This window comes from Anomalospiza imberbis, chromosome 27 (assembly GCF_031753505.1).
Source record: "Anomalospiza imberbis isolate Cuckoo-Finch-1a 21T00152 chromosome 27, ASM3175350v1, whole genome shotgun sequence".
Taxonomy (NCBI): domain Eukaryota; kingdom Metazoa; phylum Chordata; class Aves; order Passeriformes; family Viduidae; genus Anomalospiza; species Anomalospiza imberbis.
The window spans coordinates 3994076-4009785 of NC_089707.1; the positions used below are offsets into that span (position 1 = coordinate 3994076).

Below are 15710 nucleotides of genomic sequence, written 5' to 3' on the forward strand. Positions count from 1 at the left end.
ATTTAACTGGGGCGGCGCCCAGCGCTCCCAGTCTCACCAGTGCCGGGCGCCGAGCAGGCAGGTAAGGCTGGGCTGGGCGAGGTGGGTAAGGTGTGGGAGCTGGGGGGGCTCTGTGACTTGTCGGGGGTTTGGGGTGGCTCCCCAGGGCTTGGCCCTGCTCTCCCAGGGGCTCCGCAGGGCAGAGGATGGGTGGCCCCGGCTCGGTGCCCACAGCCGGTGGCTGCAGGAGCTGTGGCTCAGAGGTCCCTGCGGTGGGAGCTGTGTGTGCCACGGGGCCCTTCAGCACCCTGGCAGAGCAGGAGCTGGGTGCTCTGTCCCTGCTTTTTCTGTGTGTGTGGGGGGCTTTGTTTTCTGAGGCCAAAGGTGGCATTTTCTGGTGTCATGATGTGTCTGCCTTGGGTAATAACTGAGACTTGGGGGTGGAACTAGGTGATCTTTAAGGCCTTTCCCTCTAGGGAATGGTTTGGGATCTAAACCCTTCCCTAAAGGCTCCTTCTCAGCTTTGAGATGACTCCTTGGTAACTCCATGGATCTCTGAGCTGTGATTGAGCCGTTTGGGGTTTAAAAGCTCTTTTCTGTTTCTTGTTTGCTGAGGATCCCGGCTGGGGGGTCCACAGGAGGTGACTCCCACCAGTCACCCGCACGTGCACAGCCCAGCGTTGTGTTTGGGATGGTGGGGACAAGGTGGATGCTCCAGGGGCAGGTGACACCCTGGGGACAGGTGCTGCAGGTGACCAGCCGGGCATTCCCTTCCCGTGACAGCGCTGCCAGCCCTGCCTGGGGCTGTTTCTCATGATCTCTTGGTGGAGGCACGAGAACTGAGTGACAAGAGAACTCCTGCTCAGGAGCACCCTGTCCCTGCAGGGCTCTGCCAGCTCCCAGAGGGAGCTTTGGCAAACTGGATTAGTGTTTCTCAAGACTAACAAGGCTTTAAATGTGGTCATGACTACCCTGAGCTGTGGATGGCTGGGAAGGATTTCAGTTTCTGAAGCTGGTTCTGCTGAAAATTCCAGATGGAAATGTGCTGAGCTGCTTGCTCTGCAAGTTACAGCTTCCAGATGAAACCAAGAGCTCTGTCTGTCCTCATGGATTGGGAAGCACTGAGAAGCTGTTTCTCAGTAAAACTTCCTCTCCTCTTTCCTAAAATCTCTCTGTTCCAAGCAGTTACTGGCCCAGTGGTGGCCACTGGCTGTGGCGTTTAATTTCTGCTGGAGGTGTGTGGGGGAAGCCCTGCATCCATCAGCAAGGGTGGCTTTGATCTTCGAGGTTTCCTAATGCTGCTGGTTTATCCAGAAAGGTGAGATGGGCACCTCTGTCAGCCCTCGAGAAACTACAGTCCTCAGGTCAAAGCTGAGAATCATTTGATCTTCCTCCTAAAACTAATTCTGTCCTCAGAGCATTTGCAGCCCATTCCCCACAGATATCCCGTGACCCAGTTCTGCATTTTTGGGAACCGGGTATCAGTGGCAAATCTCGAAAAGAATGTAAATAGGTGCTTTAACTACAATTGAATTCCTGTGCCCTGATTAGCCCTCCCTGCTCACATCTAAAGCACCACATTTAGCTTTGCTTTCCTCAGTGGTCATTAAGGAATTGCCAGTTAAGCCACTGAACCAGCCGTGCTGGCTGTGGCTCAGTCTGTCTCCCAAGGTAAAATCCCTGAACGTGAAGATGCTACAGGAGCACACACCAGCAGCCTGTTCCCATGGAGCTGAGCTGCTTCCCACAGGGAAACCTTCCAGCCAAGGGGAGTAAAGAACCAGTTTTACATGAACTGGTCACTGCCAGTGCCAGGAATCAGAGAGCCAGCCCTTGCTCTTTGATGGACTCCAACTGGGCAATGATCAGGAGTTCAGCTCCTGATCCCAGAAAATCTCTTGACCTTGATGTTAGAAAAGGGCACTGAAGTTTCATCGTTCTGAAACCACCTGTTTCAAGAGCTTTCTCCAGCAGTGACCCAATAGTTCAGATGTAGCAATGGTGTGAAGTCATCTGATCATCACTTTCATATGAAGGAAACCACAGCCAAAACAAAGTGCTGCTGTTTCTGTTCTCCTGCCCACTGGGATTTCCACTCCCAACCATCCTGGCTTGGCTGTGGCTTCTCCAAAGGATTCAGAACCACCTGACCCAGAGTTGCCAAGCACTGGGCTTTCCTGCAATCTCTGAAGAAAAGCAAGGGCTGCTCAGCACTTCTGCAGGGAAAGAGAAAATAAAACCAAGCTGTGGAGATCTGCCCACACTGCAAATCCGGGTGTTGCAAAACATGGATTTCTCCTATACAGCAGAGAACAAACCTTGTTCCAACATGACTGTGCTGAAGGATTGTCCCTGGCAGCCTGCATCCATAATTAACACGAGGTTCCTGTACTCCAGAGGCTGATCTAACCTTACACCAGTTTTTACATCAGCCAAGAAGTTACTCCTGAATTATTCTAACCAGAGTCCTCCCCTCGTCCTTTTGCTGCTGTGTCTCTGAGCTGGCCTTGACAGAAGGCCACCACAGTGTCAAACTCCACAGTCTGAGCTTTTTCCACCTGTCCAGAAGTAAAATAACTGAGCAAAGGGGTTGTTTGTGTTGGTGTTGAAAGAGCTGTGCTTTGCCCCTAAGTCAGCCCTGCTTGGCTCCAAAGAAATAACAAACCTGCCCTGAGGCAGAGCAGAGGGACAGCCACTGACAGCAAACCCCGTGGACTTTGGGACTTGGCTTTCATATTCAGCCTTGCTTTCTCTGGAGCAGCTTTTTACAACTTCTCCCAGCCTGGTGAGGCTCCATTGGTGTTTCTGCTGTGCAGATAACCTGGGGAGGGCTCCCAGAGGAGCGCTGGCTCCCAGCTTCTCACTGGAGAGGCTGGAGGTGACAACCTGTGTGACACTTTTGTTACAGGCACGTGGCACTCAGCATCCCTGCCCTGCTCAAATCTCACTGAATTCTGACTAATTCAGTGGTTAATGCAGCAATATTTTGTGTTTTGTCAAGTCGCCCCCTGAGATGTCCCTGGCCAGTGTCAGAGCCCAGTCCAGGGCTCACAAATGCTGGTTTCACTACTTCTCTCCGTCTCTCTGTTCCTGTTTCTCAGCAAAATCAAAACCTTGCACGAGGCAAAGAACACAAGAAAAAAGACAATGGGCTCCACCACAACTCAGATGGCAATTTTTTTTTTCTTTTTTGGGAAGAGTCTGCCAGTGAGCCTGGAGCAGTGCGTAGCTTGGAAATCCAGTTTGGGAGGAATTTTGGTTTGAGAGTTTTCCACTGGAAAATGTCATAGCAAATCTAAGAATAGGAATTAACTGGCAAAGGAGAGAAAAGCAGACTCTGTCCCAAAGAACAAATGTGCTGAAATCCCTGCTGTGTCTGACTAAGGCTCAGAGTAATCCTGGGTTTATTACCAATACAGGAGTGTCCAGATACCATAGGAGATCTATGCTGGGGGACCAATATCCGTTCAGATTATTGCAACATTTTATATTTCTTCAATCCCATTATGTCATGAGAATGAAACCAAGGCTCAGAGACACAGGAAGTGAGATTTCCTGCTTTGCTGGTCAGTACGATGTGAAGGCAAGACTCCATGTAGCCATGGAATGCTATACCTGGAAAACCTGGTTCATCCTCCAGGGAAAACTCCACAGGATTTTCATGTCCTTCCCAAACTGGTTATATTGTTACATTTTTCTCTCCCCTGTCCAGCTGAGGAGTTGTTTTAGTGCGTACCTGGTGTGCAGCCAGGGTTATCCCACCCCACAGAGAAGACACAAGACAGATAAAATAGTTCTCATCTATTTCTAACCTGAACCTTCCTGGGAGCAGCTGAATGATGGATCCCAGCTTTGTTGCCCTCTGCTTTTCCCCTGTTCTGGCAGGATTTTATTTCTTTGGAGGCAATGAATTGTGCTTATGATACTCTTGTTTTTCCTTCCAGCTGCAGCTGAAGTCAGTATGGCCTCAGGAAAGACCCCAACCCCAGACCTGCTGAAGGCTGAGGAGCAGCAGACTGTGGTAGGTGCCAGGGCACCCACAGCTGTTAAATCACCCACTGACATGTGCTGGTAAACCTCTGCCAACACCCCAAAACCAGGCTGGGGGGACAGAAAGATTAGCCCTATGAAGCTGTGGCCAAATCACAACCCCCTCACTACAGAAGGTAATTGTTTTGCTCAAGAGACAGCTTCAGGGCAGGCCAATTGATGCAAGTAGTTCTGAAACAGGAGCTGTTACAGGTCCTACTTCCACATCTGGTTTGGTGCTGAAAGCAGCGTGACTCAGAATTCATGAGCACAGAGTTCAGACTTCTAAAGCCTGGCTCGTTCACTTGGTGGAGGCCTTTGGATGAGTTGGAGGATGAGGAGATGGATTTGCTGGGACCTTTTCTGGACAGACACATGGCTGTGCTCACCCTCCAGCTCGGGCTGGGCTCTAATGTCAGGGTTTCTCTTGGGTTTAGAGCGCTGTCAATCGAGTCACCAACCTGCCCTTGCTCAATTCTGCCTTCAACCTGGTCTCCTCTGCCTACAACCACACCAAGGAGTCCCACCCCTGCCTCAGTGGTGTCTGCAGCGTGGCTGAGACCGTGGCTGCTGTGGCTGTGGGCAGCGTGGTCGGAGGGGCACAGCCCATCCTGAGCCAGCTCGAGCCACAGAGTAAGTGCAGGGCTGGGGGGACCCTTGGGACAGCAGGGGAGGGGAGGTTCCTGTGCCTGTAGGGTGATCCCACCTTCCACAGCACCTTCTCCTCTAGCACAGAGCCTCCCACTCAACAGCTCCTGGACACTGAACTGCCTGGGAATTAAACTGTTTCCAGGAGGAGCAGAGTTTGATTTCTTGAGGTTACTGAGTAGTAACTCCCTGCTCGCTGGCTCTCACTGGAGATTCTGACCATCCCAGGCAGAAGCTGTGTCAGTCTGGCTTATCCCAACACCTTTCAACCCTTTAAACCCAATGCCCTACCCACCAAGGGCAGCTGCCACAGTCCAGTTGGATTAAAGTCTACTGTTAGGAAGCTGGGAAGGCAAAATGGAGACTACTGGAACCTGACAAATTTTAGGGTTTGTTCACTTTTAACAAGATGCCCACACTCATCCCACCCTAGAATAGGAATTTATTTTTATGGGGTTTCTTTTCATGAGTATATCCTGAACTGGCCACTGTAGGGTCAAAAACCCATCCCCAAATGTAAGAATAAGCTGGTGCCTTTTTGTCTCCTCCAGTCACTCTTGTGAATGAATATGCCTGTAAAGGTCTGGATCAGCTGGAGCAGAACTTGCCCTTCCTGCAGCAGCCAGCAGACAAGGTAAGGAAAGGCTTTTCCTGGGGGAAGCCATGGCTTGGTGGAACTGTTGTGGGTACAGAAGAATATGGGGAAATAAATAAAGCTCAGCAGCAGGGAAAGCTAGAGAGGTGCCCTCAGCATGCAGGAGTGAACGTGTCCATGTCAGTACAGGTGTGCTCACCTCCCTGGCCCTCCCCCACACTGCAAGCACAACTAACCCAAATGGAGAAGCTTTTTCAGGCAGGGAAAACATATTTTGGAACAACAACAAAAAATCTTTCTCTGCCTCTCCCTGGTGCAGGTAATCTCAGACACCAAGCAGCTGGTGTCCACCAAAGTGACATCTGCCATGGATGCTGCCTGTGAGGCGAAGGAAGCAGTGGCTGATAAAGTCACTGAAGCTGTGGACCTCACTAAAAATGTTGTTGGGGACAGTGTCAAGCTGACCAGGTCTGTGGTCACCTCCACTGTCAGCAGTGCTGTGGAGGCTGCCCAGGGTGCCAAGGAGCTGGTGACCAGCAAGGTGACAGAGGCTGTGGATGTCACCAAGCACATGGTGGAGGACAGCGTTGACAGGACCAAGATTGCTGTTGCCTCTACGATTGTCAACGCTGTGGAGGCTGCCCAGGGTGCCAAGGAGCTGGTGACCAGCAAGGTGACAGAGGCTGTGGACCTCAGCAAGCACCTTGTGGAGGACAGCGTTGACAGGACCAAGTCTGCTGTGACTTCCACCATCACTGCAGCTGTAGGGGCTGCCCAGGGAGCCAAGGACCTGGTGGCCAACAAGGTGACAGATGCTATGGACAAGGTCAGCAAAGCTGTGGATGTCACCAAGCACATGGTGGAGGACAGTGTTGACCTGACCAAGTCTGCAGTTGCTTCCACGATTGTCAGTGCTGTGGAGGCTGCTCAAGGGGCTAAGGAGCTGGTGACAGACAAGGTGACCAAGGCAGTGGACCTCAGTAAACACATTGTAGAAGACAGTGTTGATCTGACCAAGTCTGCAGTTGCCTCTACGATTGTCAATGCTGTGGAGGCTGCCCAGGGTGCCAAGGAGCTGGTGACCAACAAGGTGACAGAGGCCGTGGATGTCACCAAGCACACGGTGGAGGACAGCATTGACAGGACCAAGTCTGCTGTTGCTTCCACCATCACTGCAGCTGTGGGGGCTGCCCAGGGGGCCAAGGACCTGGTGGCCAACAAGGTGACCGAAGCAGTGGACCTGACCAAAGGGGCTGTTCAAGACAGCGTTGAGAAGACCAAATCCATGGTCACCTCTACGGTCAGTACAGCTCTGGATGCTGCCTATGGCACCATCACCAGCAAGATCAACACAGCCCTGGAGCAGGGCAAGGAGGCTCTCCAGGAGGGCGTGGAGATGACCAACTCGGTGGTGACCAACAGCATAAGCAAAGCCAAGGCAGTGAGCCAGGCAGTGGCTGGAGGTGTGGAATCTGTCCTGGGAATGTCAGAAGATCTGGTGGATCATTACCTCCCGATGACCGAGGAGGAACTAGGTAAGAAAATACTTACCTGGCGCTTGTAGATGCAAGTCCTTTCCCATGTGAGCAGAGAGCACCTGACACAGCAAGACTCAGCTTCTGAAGCAGACAGGTAGCTCTGAATCTGTCACCAAGTTGCTGGCTATCAACACCGAATTGCCACATGGCATGGGACAGAGATCAAGCACTTGCTGGCTGGTCCTTGTCCATCAGCCTCAAAGTAAATAAACACATGGGTTCACGCTTCAACTTCTCCATCAAGTCTGCTTACCTGAAGATTGAGCAGGGACTAACCTGCCTTTAACACACGAGCAAACCTCCTGCTCCCACAGCAAGCTCCAACCTTCATGTTTTCCAATGGGTGATCCAACCTCTTCCACCCCTCCCAGCTGGCAGTGAGCCCAGCTGCAGCTCTGTTCTTGTTTCCTCCAGGTAAACTGGCCACCACGGTGCAGGGGTTTGGCGTGGCCTCCGTGGAGGAGCAGAAGAGGCAGCAGAGTTACTTTGTGCGCCTGGGCTCGCTGTCAGGCAGGGTCCGGCACCGAGCCTACCAGCACTCCCTGGCCAAGCTGCAGGGCTTCAGGCACCGCACCCAGGACACCCTGTCACGGCTTCAGCTGGCAATAAAACTGGTACCAACACGCTTTGCCCTTCTTCCTCCTGTCTGTAGCCTTTCCTGCCCTGCTATCCAGCTGGAAGCTCTTCCTCCATCCCGCACCAGCTCCGTGTCACCTTGGATCCTTCCCTGGCAGGGAAGCACTTGTGCCTCTCTGTGTGTGCTTGCAGTACAACTTTTCCTCTCATTTTTCCTATCAGATTGAATCTGTGAAACAGGAGGTTGGCCAGAAGCTGCTGGAGGGGCAGGAGAAGCTCCATCAGCTGTGGGTGGACTGGAGCCTGACGCAGCCCAAAGGAAACCAAGTCAGGACTGCGTGCCAGCCAGAGGTATCCCCGGAGGGGCACGGAGCAGCCCCGCGGGCCGGGCCCTCCCGAGCCGTCCCTGAGCTGTTCTCTCCCAGCAGGTGGAGCCGCGCACTCTCGCCATGCTGAGGATCATCACCCAGCAGCTCCAGCCCGCCTACCACAGCCTCAGGCTCAGCATCCACGGCCTCCCCAGCAGCATCCAGGAAGCTGTGTCTCGGGCTGCTCGACACATCCACAAGCTCCACAGCTCTTTTTCCAGGGCCGTGTCCTTCCAGGACCTCTCCAGAACCACCCTGGCCCGCAGCCAGGACCGTGTGGCAGAGGCCCGGAGGTCCCTCAATGTCCTCTTTGAGTATGTCACTCACAACATCCCTCTGAACTGGATTGTGGGGCCCTTCAGGGCCATGGCTAAGGTGGCACAGGACAGCAGAAAGCACAAGAAGAGAGAGATGGGGAGTGATAGAAAATTACCCAAGTTGGAAAATGCTCCACTATCACAGGAGGTGACAAAGGCACCTGAAGAGCCAAAGGGAACCAACAGGCTCTCAGAAAAATGGTGTGAAGTACTAGAGAAGCTGGAGGAGAAGGCAGGGAAGGACACAGAGGCAGCCCTGGCTGCAAAGGAGCTAAAAACCAGCGCAGCAGAGGAAGATCTCTGATAAATCCCAGCTCTTCTGGCCAAGGCTACTTGGCTAGAACAGCACTGGATCTTCTAATTGTGCGCCCACTTATGCCAGGAGTGCCTCTGCTCTCTGAATTTAGAGTCAGATGTAGTTGTAAGGAGATTTGATAACCAAGGTGGGGAGATTCTGAATCTTGATTTACTGTTTTTAAATCCATCTGCTGTGCTGAAAGGGGAGATGGGACCTGCACTGCAGCTTTTGAACTCAGCCCAGCTGTAGCTGTGAGTAGCTAAATCTTGCTGAGATAAGTTGTGGGAGAGAAGTGATCTCAACTTATTTTTAATGCTGGATTTGTTTTTAATTTACCCAAGCTGTGGAACTCTTGAGAAGATGCTATGCTTGACCTTTGATACCATTTCCCACCTTCTCCACATTTAAAAATACAAGTTCCAGACCCAGCTTCCTTTGTGCCTGTTGTGCTTCTGGGGAGGCTTGGCCCTGCAGCACATCTGGCACAGCTGGGGGCAAGGAGCTGCTTCTCCAGGAGAGATTTCTCTTCATGGATCAGCCAAACACTTTTTCCTTCATGGAGAAGCACTCGGCAGTGTGGGGTTTTCTTTAACCATCTTTCCTAGTTCTGTGGATGACTTCAAGGATTATCTGTGAGTAATTCCATGTGTGAAACACTTCACAGCCATTTAATGAGGCAGCTTTTCCCAGGAGTTACTCTGCCATGGGATTAGGATATCCTGTTATTAAAATAGGGGGGGGGATTTTAATCCAGGTGCTGGTTCTTTTCCAGAAAACACTACTTTGTAACTTATTTTGGTAACTGTTCCTGGCATTGTCCCTGTGCCAGGGCTGGTGAGCAGACAGTGGAATAAAGTGTGACCTGTGTTCAAAACCATGTGGGGTTGTGTGTACCTAAAGCTGCAGGGTTGTGTTCTCCCTTACCTGAGCTGTGATGAAGCCTTGCCTTTACCAAATCTTGTCCCTGCCTAGCTAGTCTGTTCCCTGCTCTTGCTGGAGGGAAAAAACAAAGTTCCTTTAGCAGGTTCCAGGCTTTCTTAACCAGAAAAATGCATTACTCATTTTGTTTCCCTGACTTCTGCCTGTACTCTTGAGGCTCAGGTGCATCTGTCCATGCCCCACTCTTCCTCCTCACCCCCAGCTCCCTCTGCCACCCCTGGGCTTTGCATTGCTCGTGCCTATTCCAACACTTCTCACCGGCACTGCCCGCAGGGAAAGGTCGGTCCCTGCCTGTCCCCAGCGCTCTGTGTCACCTCCGGGGTCTGGCTAGGGGAGGTGGCGGGTGGCCCACCCGGGACAGGGCCCTCCTGCCGCGGTTCCCGAGCCCGGGCTGTGCCCTGCCGGTCCCCGCGTTCCTGCTCCGCCCCGCTCTGCCCCGCCCGTGCTCATCGGCCCGCGCCGCTTCCGCCTGTCCCGGGCACCGGCCGCAGGTAGGCTGCTCCCTTCCCTTCCCTTCCCGGCTGACCCCTTCCGTCCCGACTCATCCCTTCCCGGCTGACCCCTGCCCTTCCCGGGGGAGCGGGCCCGCGGTCGCGGCGCTGGGCTCGCCCCGAGCGCTGTCCCGGCCCGCGCTCCGACTTCCTCCCGCTCTGCCGTGCCACCCCCGCGCCCGTCGGGAGACACAAGGCAGGGCTGGCCCGGCCCGGGGACCGAGGGCAATTGGGCAATTGCAGGGTTTTCATGAGACAGGAAAACAAAATTGAAATTGGAAACTTTCCCCAGTTGAGAGTTATTTCGGGGCCTTTGCTGGGGCTGCCTTTAAATAGGGAAAGTTTCTGCGGCAGGCTCAGGCAGCGCCTGGAGCCGTGTCCCACCGGGACCCCACTCCTCCCCTCCAGACACTCCTGTTGTTTAATTAAAATCCCATCAGAGGCCTGGGGTGAGTGCAGGGGCTCAGGGATCACCTGTGGATGGGGATATAAAGTCTCCCACTGAAAGAAGGACGTGGAGCTGCTGGGACAGAGTCCAGAGGAGGCCACGGAGCTGCTCCAAGAGCCAGAGCCCCTCTGCCCTGGAGCCAGGCTGGGAGAGCTGGGGGTGCTCACCTGGAGAAGAGAAGGCTCCAGGGAGAGCTCAGAGCCCTTTCCAGTGCTTAAAGGGGCTCCAGGTGAGCTGGGGAGGGACGTGGGCCAAGGGATGGAGGGACAGGACACAGGGAATGGCGTCCTACTGCCAGAGAGCAGGTTAGGTGGGATATTGGGAAGGAATTATTTCCTGTGAATCTTCCCTGGTAACACAGGTTATCAGCTGGAAAGGGTTTCCTCTACTCCTGTTTTATTCCTCAACTGTCATCACAAGGAGCCTGCGAGACTCCCAGAACCAGCTGGCAGGAGGAGACACTTGGATTTGCCTAAATATTGCATTATTTAATCAATTATCTTAAACCAGTTGTAATTAATGTGAAATGAACACAAAGAATGTGCTTTTTGCTTAATCACAGAGTTGGAATAATGCACAGAGCACTGGCACAGCTGTGAGCACGGAACAGATGCAAAAATATTTGGGAGGTGTGAGAGAGAGAGCCTGGCAGCTCCAGGAACATCGCCCAGTGCCCGCATCACCCCTCTGAATGCTGTCCTCTGCTCTCCTCGCAGGCTCCCAGCACTGAGGAGCCCCAGTTCCGAGCAGAGTCCCTGGGCACCGGAGGTTTGTGTGCTACAAGGAGTGCGACCGGGGCACGCCGAGTCCCGCAGGCAGACAACCCTTTGGCAGAAGATGCTTTTCCCATCCCTGCTCCAGGCCGTGGTCTGGGCCAGCAGCTGATGAGATGGCAGAGAGCGCTGAGCTGCAGCCCAGCTTCGAGGACGTGTTCAACATTCTGTCCCAGGCGCCACCAGAGAAACTGCTGAGCCTCAAACTCAAACTGAAGCACTTGGTACCTGGGCCCTGCAGCAAGTTACTGCAAGCTATGGTCCTGCTTACTCTGGGGCAAGAAACGGATGCAAGAATTTGTCTGGATGCCTTGAGGGATAACCGGGCAGCCCAGTACGTCCACCAGATCAAACTGGGCGCTGCAGGAGTGCGGGAAGGCGGGGAGGATTTGCAGCCTCCCCAGCTGGATGCAGGTGCCGTGGCACTGCTGGCACAGGTGTACACAGTGCTGGCACAGGAAAAGCTGTGCAGTCCTGAGGCCAGGGACAAAGCCTGCCACGCCAGCAAGGACACTCAGCAGGGGACACTCAACAACATCCCACCTAAAGAACAGGACAAACAGGGCTCTGCAGCCAGCGGGGGCTCAGGGGACAGGTTTGGGACGCTGAGGTCCCATGAGGACACAGGATTTCCCCACACAGCCAGCTCCCACTACGTGGCGAGGAGTTCACCAGTGGAGATCAGGGGCAGCTCAGACTTTTCAGGCCCACGGACCCTGTGCTCTGTGGGGAGCTCCTCTCTGTCCAGCTGTTTGGAGATCAGCGCATCACCAACAGTTGCTTTTCACACCCAGCCTTCTGTGCCCGAGTGTGTCCCCTGGCTCAGCCGTGCTGGACACCCCGATGGGAACACACAGAGCCACGGCCCACAGGAATCCAGCTGGGCCAGTGCACCCAGCTCTCCCCCTGGGCAGGACACAGCTGCTCAAGGGCCCCAGCCAGAGAAGGTTCTGCAGGTCAATCCCTGTCACCCCAGCCCTCTCCCCTTTCCCGAGACACCGCTGCCCTCGGAGCCTGCTCAAAGCAGTGACGTATCCAGCACAGTGACAGAGCCTCACACACCAAGAGAAAAGCAGGATGAAAAGCAATTATCTGCTGACGTCCCTGATTCAAGGGCTGCAGTGGATACTGCTCCTGCCCTCGTGTCCATGCAGGACTCCAACATTCCAGCAGGCATTCCCTGTAACTCTGTACCTGCTTCTATTTCAACCTGTTCCCTTCCTCCTCCTACTTATTCCTTCTCAACTCCTCCTCCTCTTCAGGAATCTCCCTCTAAACTATCATATCCCCCTCCCCTGCATTCATCCCCCTCCCCAGCCAGGCCTCCTGCTCCCCCAGCCATGGATCCATCAGAGCCAGATGGTGCCAAGTTCTTCACGTTTGTCGTCCTGCATGCCAGTGAAGATGAGATTGTGGCCCACCAGGTCAAGAACCTGCTGGAGGGCATGGGGGTGTCCAACGGTGCCACGCTCAGTGAGGATTTCTTCATCACCGGGCGCAGCCACATGATTTGCTTCCAGGAGGCCATGGAAAACTCTGCCTTCGTGATCCTCCTGCTGACCAAGAACTTTCCCTGCAACCTGTGCCTGTACCAGACAGACACTGCTCTGATGCAGTCCATCCTGGACCCCTCCAAGCAAGACTCAGTCATCCCATTTCTACCCAAGGCAAACGCCCTGGAGCGCAGCCAGATCCCCAGGATGCTCAGTGTGCTCGTCACCCTGAACGAGAGCTCTCCTCTCTTCTCCAAGAATGTGCACAAGACTTTTAACCCCAAGAAGATCAGGGAGAAGAAAGCCCTATGGGACCAGATGCAGAGAAGGAAGCTCCAGGCACGTTGGGAACAGCACCAAGCCCAGCAGAACTTGGCTGCCCTGAGCCTGGGCTCCCCTCCCTGGCTGCCTCCAGCAGCACCACGGCCGTGGCCACCAGGGCCACCAGCCCAGCACTGGTGTCCCCCTGCCCCGATGGACCCCCCTCCTGCTCAGAGGGGTCCTCCCCCTTCCCAAGCACAGCTCCCCCCAGGCCACTACAACATCACACCAGGCCAGGGCGGGATGCCACCCCTCATCATCCAACACGCCCGCATGGTTCAGATCGGGAACCACAACGTGATGCAGGTGGAAACTGCCCCACCCGAGCCAGGGCACAGCCAGGAGCAAACCAAGCACAACGTCTGACCCAGGGCAGCCAAGGTCAGACAAAATTCATTTCAAATCCTGGATTAGAGTGCTTCTGCTGGGACTGGGACTGTTATTCTATGCATCATGAGTGCAATTTTCCTGAAGCACAAAAGAAAGTTCTTCATTTTATATTGGAAAAAAGATGTAGTGATCTCTTGGAATTGGTTTTACTTGTGCTTATTTTCAAGTAACTGAGAAAATTATTTTCCTGATTGTCTGGAGCTACTTGAAGATTTTATAAATAAATTTTAATTAATTTACTTGTGTTCCTCTGGTTCTTTCCTGTAGAATTAGAAAAGGGATAGTCAGGGATATATGGAAAACTATGTTGGCTGTATGTATGTAAGGAAAAGTATGTTGGCTGGAGGGGCTGGGAGATGGCACCGACCAAATGATTTGAGGGACAATCTGCAAGGGATGCTTTGGGAAGCTGCCTTTCAGTAAAAAGTGGAATGAAAAACTAAAACCAGTGAGCAGAGTGGTGCAGAAGGGTGGAGAAATCCAGGAATGCAGAGTGGGAGGGGTAATTTTGCAGCATCTGAGCAAGGGATCTACCAGGGTGGTACCTACTGAGCTTTAACACCAGGAGGGCACCTGGAGCAAAGCCCTCGCTCCTCCTCCCACGCTCCAGGCACAGCCATTTTCCTGATCGTCAGCAGAGGTCACCCCAAAGCCACCGAGAGACTGGAAAGGGGGATGTTGTTCTCTCCCGGAGCAGAGCCCAGAGCCAGCTCAGCCTGTGCCAGGAGCAGGGCAGAGCTCCGGGCTCCTCAGGAGCCACTCCCTGTGAACGTGGATGCCGCTGTGATCAGTACAGGGAAGTGACCCCATTCCAGGTATCCCTGCAGCTCTGTGTGTGCTCCTGGCACTCCTTGGCTTCCCCAGCAGGTTCCAGGAGGATCCAAGGCCACCCCTGCCCGAGCTGGGCCCTCATTCCAGACTGCAGCCTTGGTCCAAGAGCCCCCCGAGCCCCAAGCCAGCCCCTGAGTGAGACAGATGCTATTAAATCCTTGGAGGAGGCTCTGAGCTGGCCCCAGCTCTTGGCTTCCAGCTCTCAAATACTGGATTTTAACTCTGCAGGACTCAGTGACAATGGATTAACTCATCCACTCCTTCCAGAGCCTGCTGGCTTCCTCCAAGTGCTCAAATTCCTTTTATTTTCCTGGTTTCTCTCCTCCACAGCACCATTAAGAGTTGTTGTGTTACTGCAGTTCCTGTCCCCTGCTGTTGGTGCAGGACAGTCCCTCCTCTTGGGAACACTCCCACATCCCTCCTTTCCCAGCTCCTCTCCTACTATAAATAATCATGCAAAATTAGTCAACTGGAAGCTGCTCCAGCTTGTAAACAACCTCAGCACAGCCACATCCAGCGTGCTTGGCTCACACACAGGGGAGGGAGAGCTGAGAGGAGGGTCTGCAGCCACCACAGAGTGGAGAAAGAACTCCTCTCTGTCCAAGAATTAACAAAATAATCACTGAAACATTGCCCTGCTCCCCACAACTCCGTGTTTTGCCCACATGGAGCTGGCCCTACAGTCAATCAGGCCTGTTCAGTGTAATTACCCCTAAATGATGCAGTGATTTCTTCCACCCTGTAATTACTATCAACATTTAATTGCTGGGCCCTCTGTGTAATTACAGACTATTTATGTGTTTAAAAAAGTGAAGCCTTCTCCATCACACAGAGTATTCTCCTCCTTGGGGCTGTCGAACCTGACTGGATCCCCCAGCTCCCTGACCACAAGAGCCCAGCTCCAGCTTTGCTCCTGCCTGGATTAACTCTGTTCCCTCCCACCTCTCTCCTGCCAGCAGCCTGGGTGCAGATGGAATTGCCCTGAGGCCACCTGGCTCCTTGTACCTGCCTGGCAGCTGCTCTCCCCACACCTGGAGAGATCACCTGCAGCACAGGAGGAATGTCTGGGTGGGAGAAGCACATCCCCAGGCTCTACAAACACTGCTTAAATGGCATTTTTAGCACAAAGTTCAGCAAGGCATCAAGAACTAAGGATGGAGCAATAAACGACAGGACAAACATTCAAATATTTTATCCACCCACCCTCCCTGGGGAAGACCAAGCATTTTTGGGATCCAGGTCCCTGTGTGGAACTAACTCCAGTACCATTAATTCCTCTGTTTCTACAATCCCTGATGGATTTGGGGCTGGAAACCAAACTGATGACAGTGTCCCTCTTTCTTCTTGCTGTGTCCACTGTCCCTCACGTGTGAGGCAGGTAATACCCGGGTCAACAGAGATCCTCTCACGTTGTTTGATTTACATCAAAATATAAGGCGAAACTTAGAAGAAGAGGTGTCATTTCAGTGTCAGTGTTACTCTTTTCCAGGGGAAATGTTTGCCACCACAGCACAGATTGGTTTTTTCCACAGGAAAATGAAATTAAATGAAATGAACCAATCACACCAATTAATTGTAAACAGCCCAGAATTCTATACCCACAGTGTCCCATCCCTGGGAAACAAACTGAAAACAGAAAAAAACATCTGAATATATAAGCTTATCAGGAAGAACTC

General features: G+C 53.2%; 2 protein-coding genes across 3 annotated transcripts; both read left to right on the forward strand.

Annotated features, from left to right (window-relative positions):
• On the forward strand, positions 1-8933 carry LOC137463122 (perilipin-3-like). Of its 2 annotated transcripts, XM_068174108.1 has the most exons (8): positions 1-61; positions 3930-4000; positions 4446-4641; positions 5208-5290; positions 5571-6786; positions 7204-7403; positions 7588-7716; positions 7794-8933. In XM_068174108.1, exons 2-8 carry the CDS (start codon positions 3941-3943, stop codon positions 8352-8354), a joined length of 2445 nt encoding a protein of 814 aa, XP_068030209.1. In that variant the 5' UTR covers positions 1-61; positions 3930-3940; the 3' UTR covers positions 8355-8933. The 2 variants fall into 2 exon arrangements, with proteins under 2 accessions (XP_068030209.1, XP_068030212.1); XM_068174111.1 differs by lacking the exons at positions 1-61; positions 4446-4641.
• A 748-nt stretch (positions 8934-9681) lies between these two features.
• On the forward strand, positions 9682-13889 carry TICAM1 (TIR domain containing adaptor molecule 1). The gene is made up of 2 exons (XM_068174113.1): positions 9682-9778; positions 10588-13889. The coding sequence occupies exon 2, from the start codon at positions 11116-11118 to the stop codon at positions 13177-13179; it is 2064 nt and encodes a 687-aa protein (XP_068030214.1). The 5' UTR covers positions 9682-9778; positions 10588-11115; the 3' UTR covers positions 13180-13889.
• Positions 13890-15710: the final 1821 nt, after the last annotated feature.

What these genes read in the sequence shown, in the direction of transcription:
- LOC137463122 (XM_068174108.1), top strand. Translation starts at nt 3,941, where the DNA reads ATGGCCTCAGGAAAGACCCCAACCCCAGACCTGCTGAAGGCTGAGGAG. An exon ending in GATGACCGAGGAGGAACTAG is followed by an intron (nt 6,787 to 7,203) that starts GTAAGAAAATAC and finishes TGTTTCCTCCAG; the next exon opens with GTAAACTGGCCACCACGGTG. An exon ending in GGACTGCGTGCCAGCCAGAG is followed by an intron (nt 7,717 to 7,793) that starts GTATCCCCGGAG and finishes CTCTCCCAGCAG; the next exon opens with GTGGAGCCGCGCACTCTCGC.
- TICAM1 (XM_068174113.1), top strand. Translation starts at nt 11,116, where the DNA reads ATGGCAGAGAGCGCTGAGCTGCAGCCCAGCTTCGAGGACGTGTTCAAC.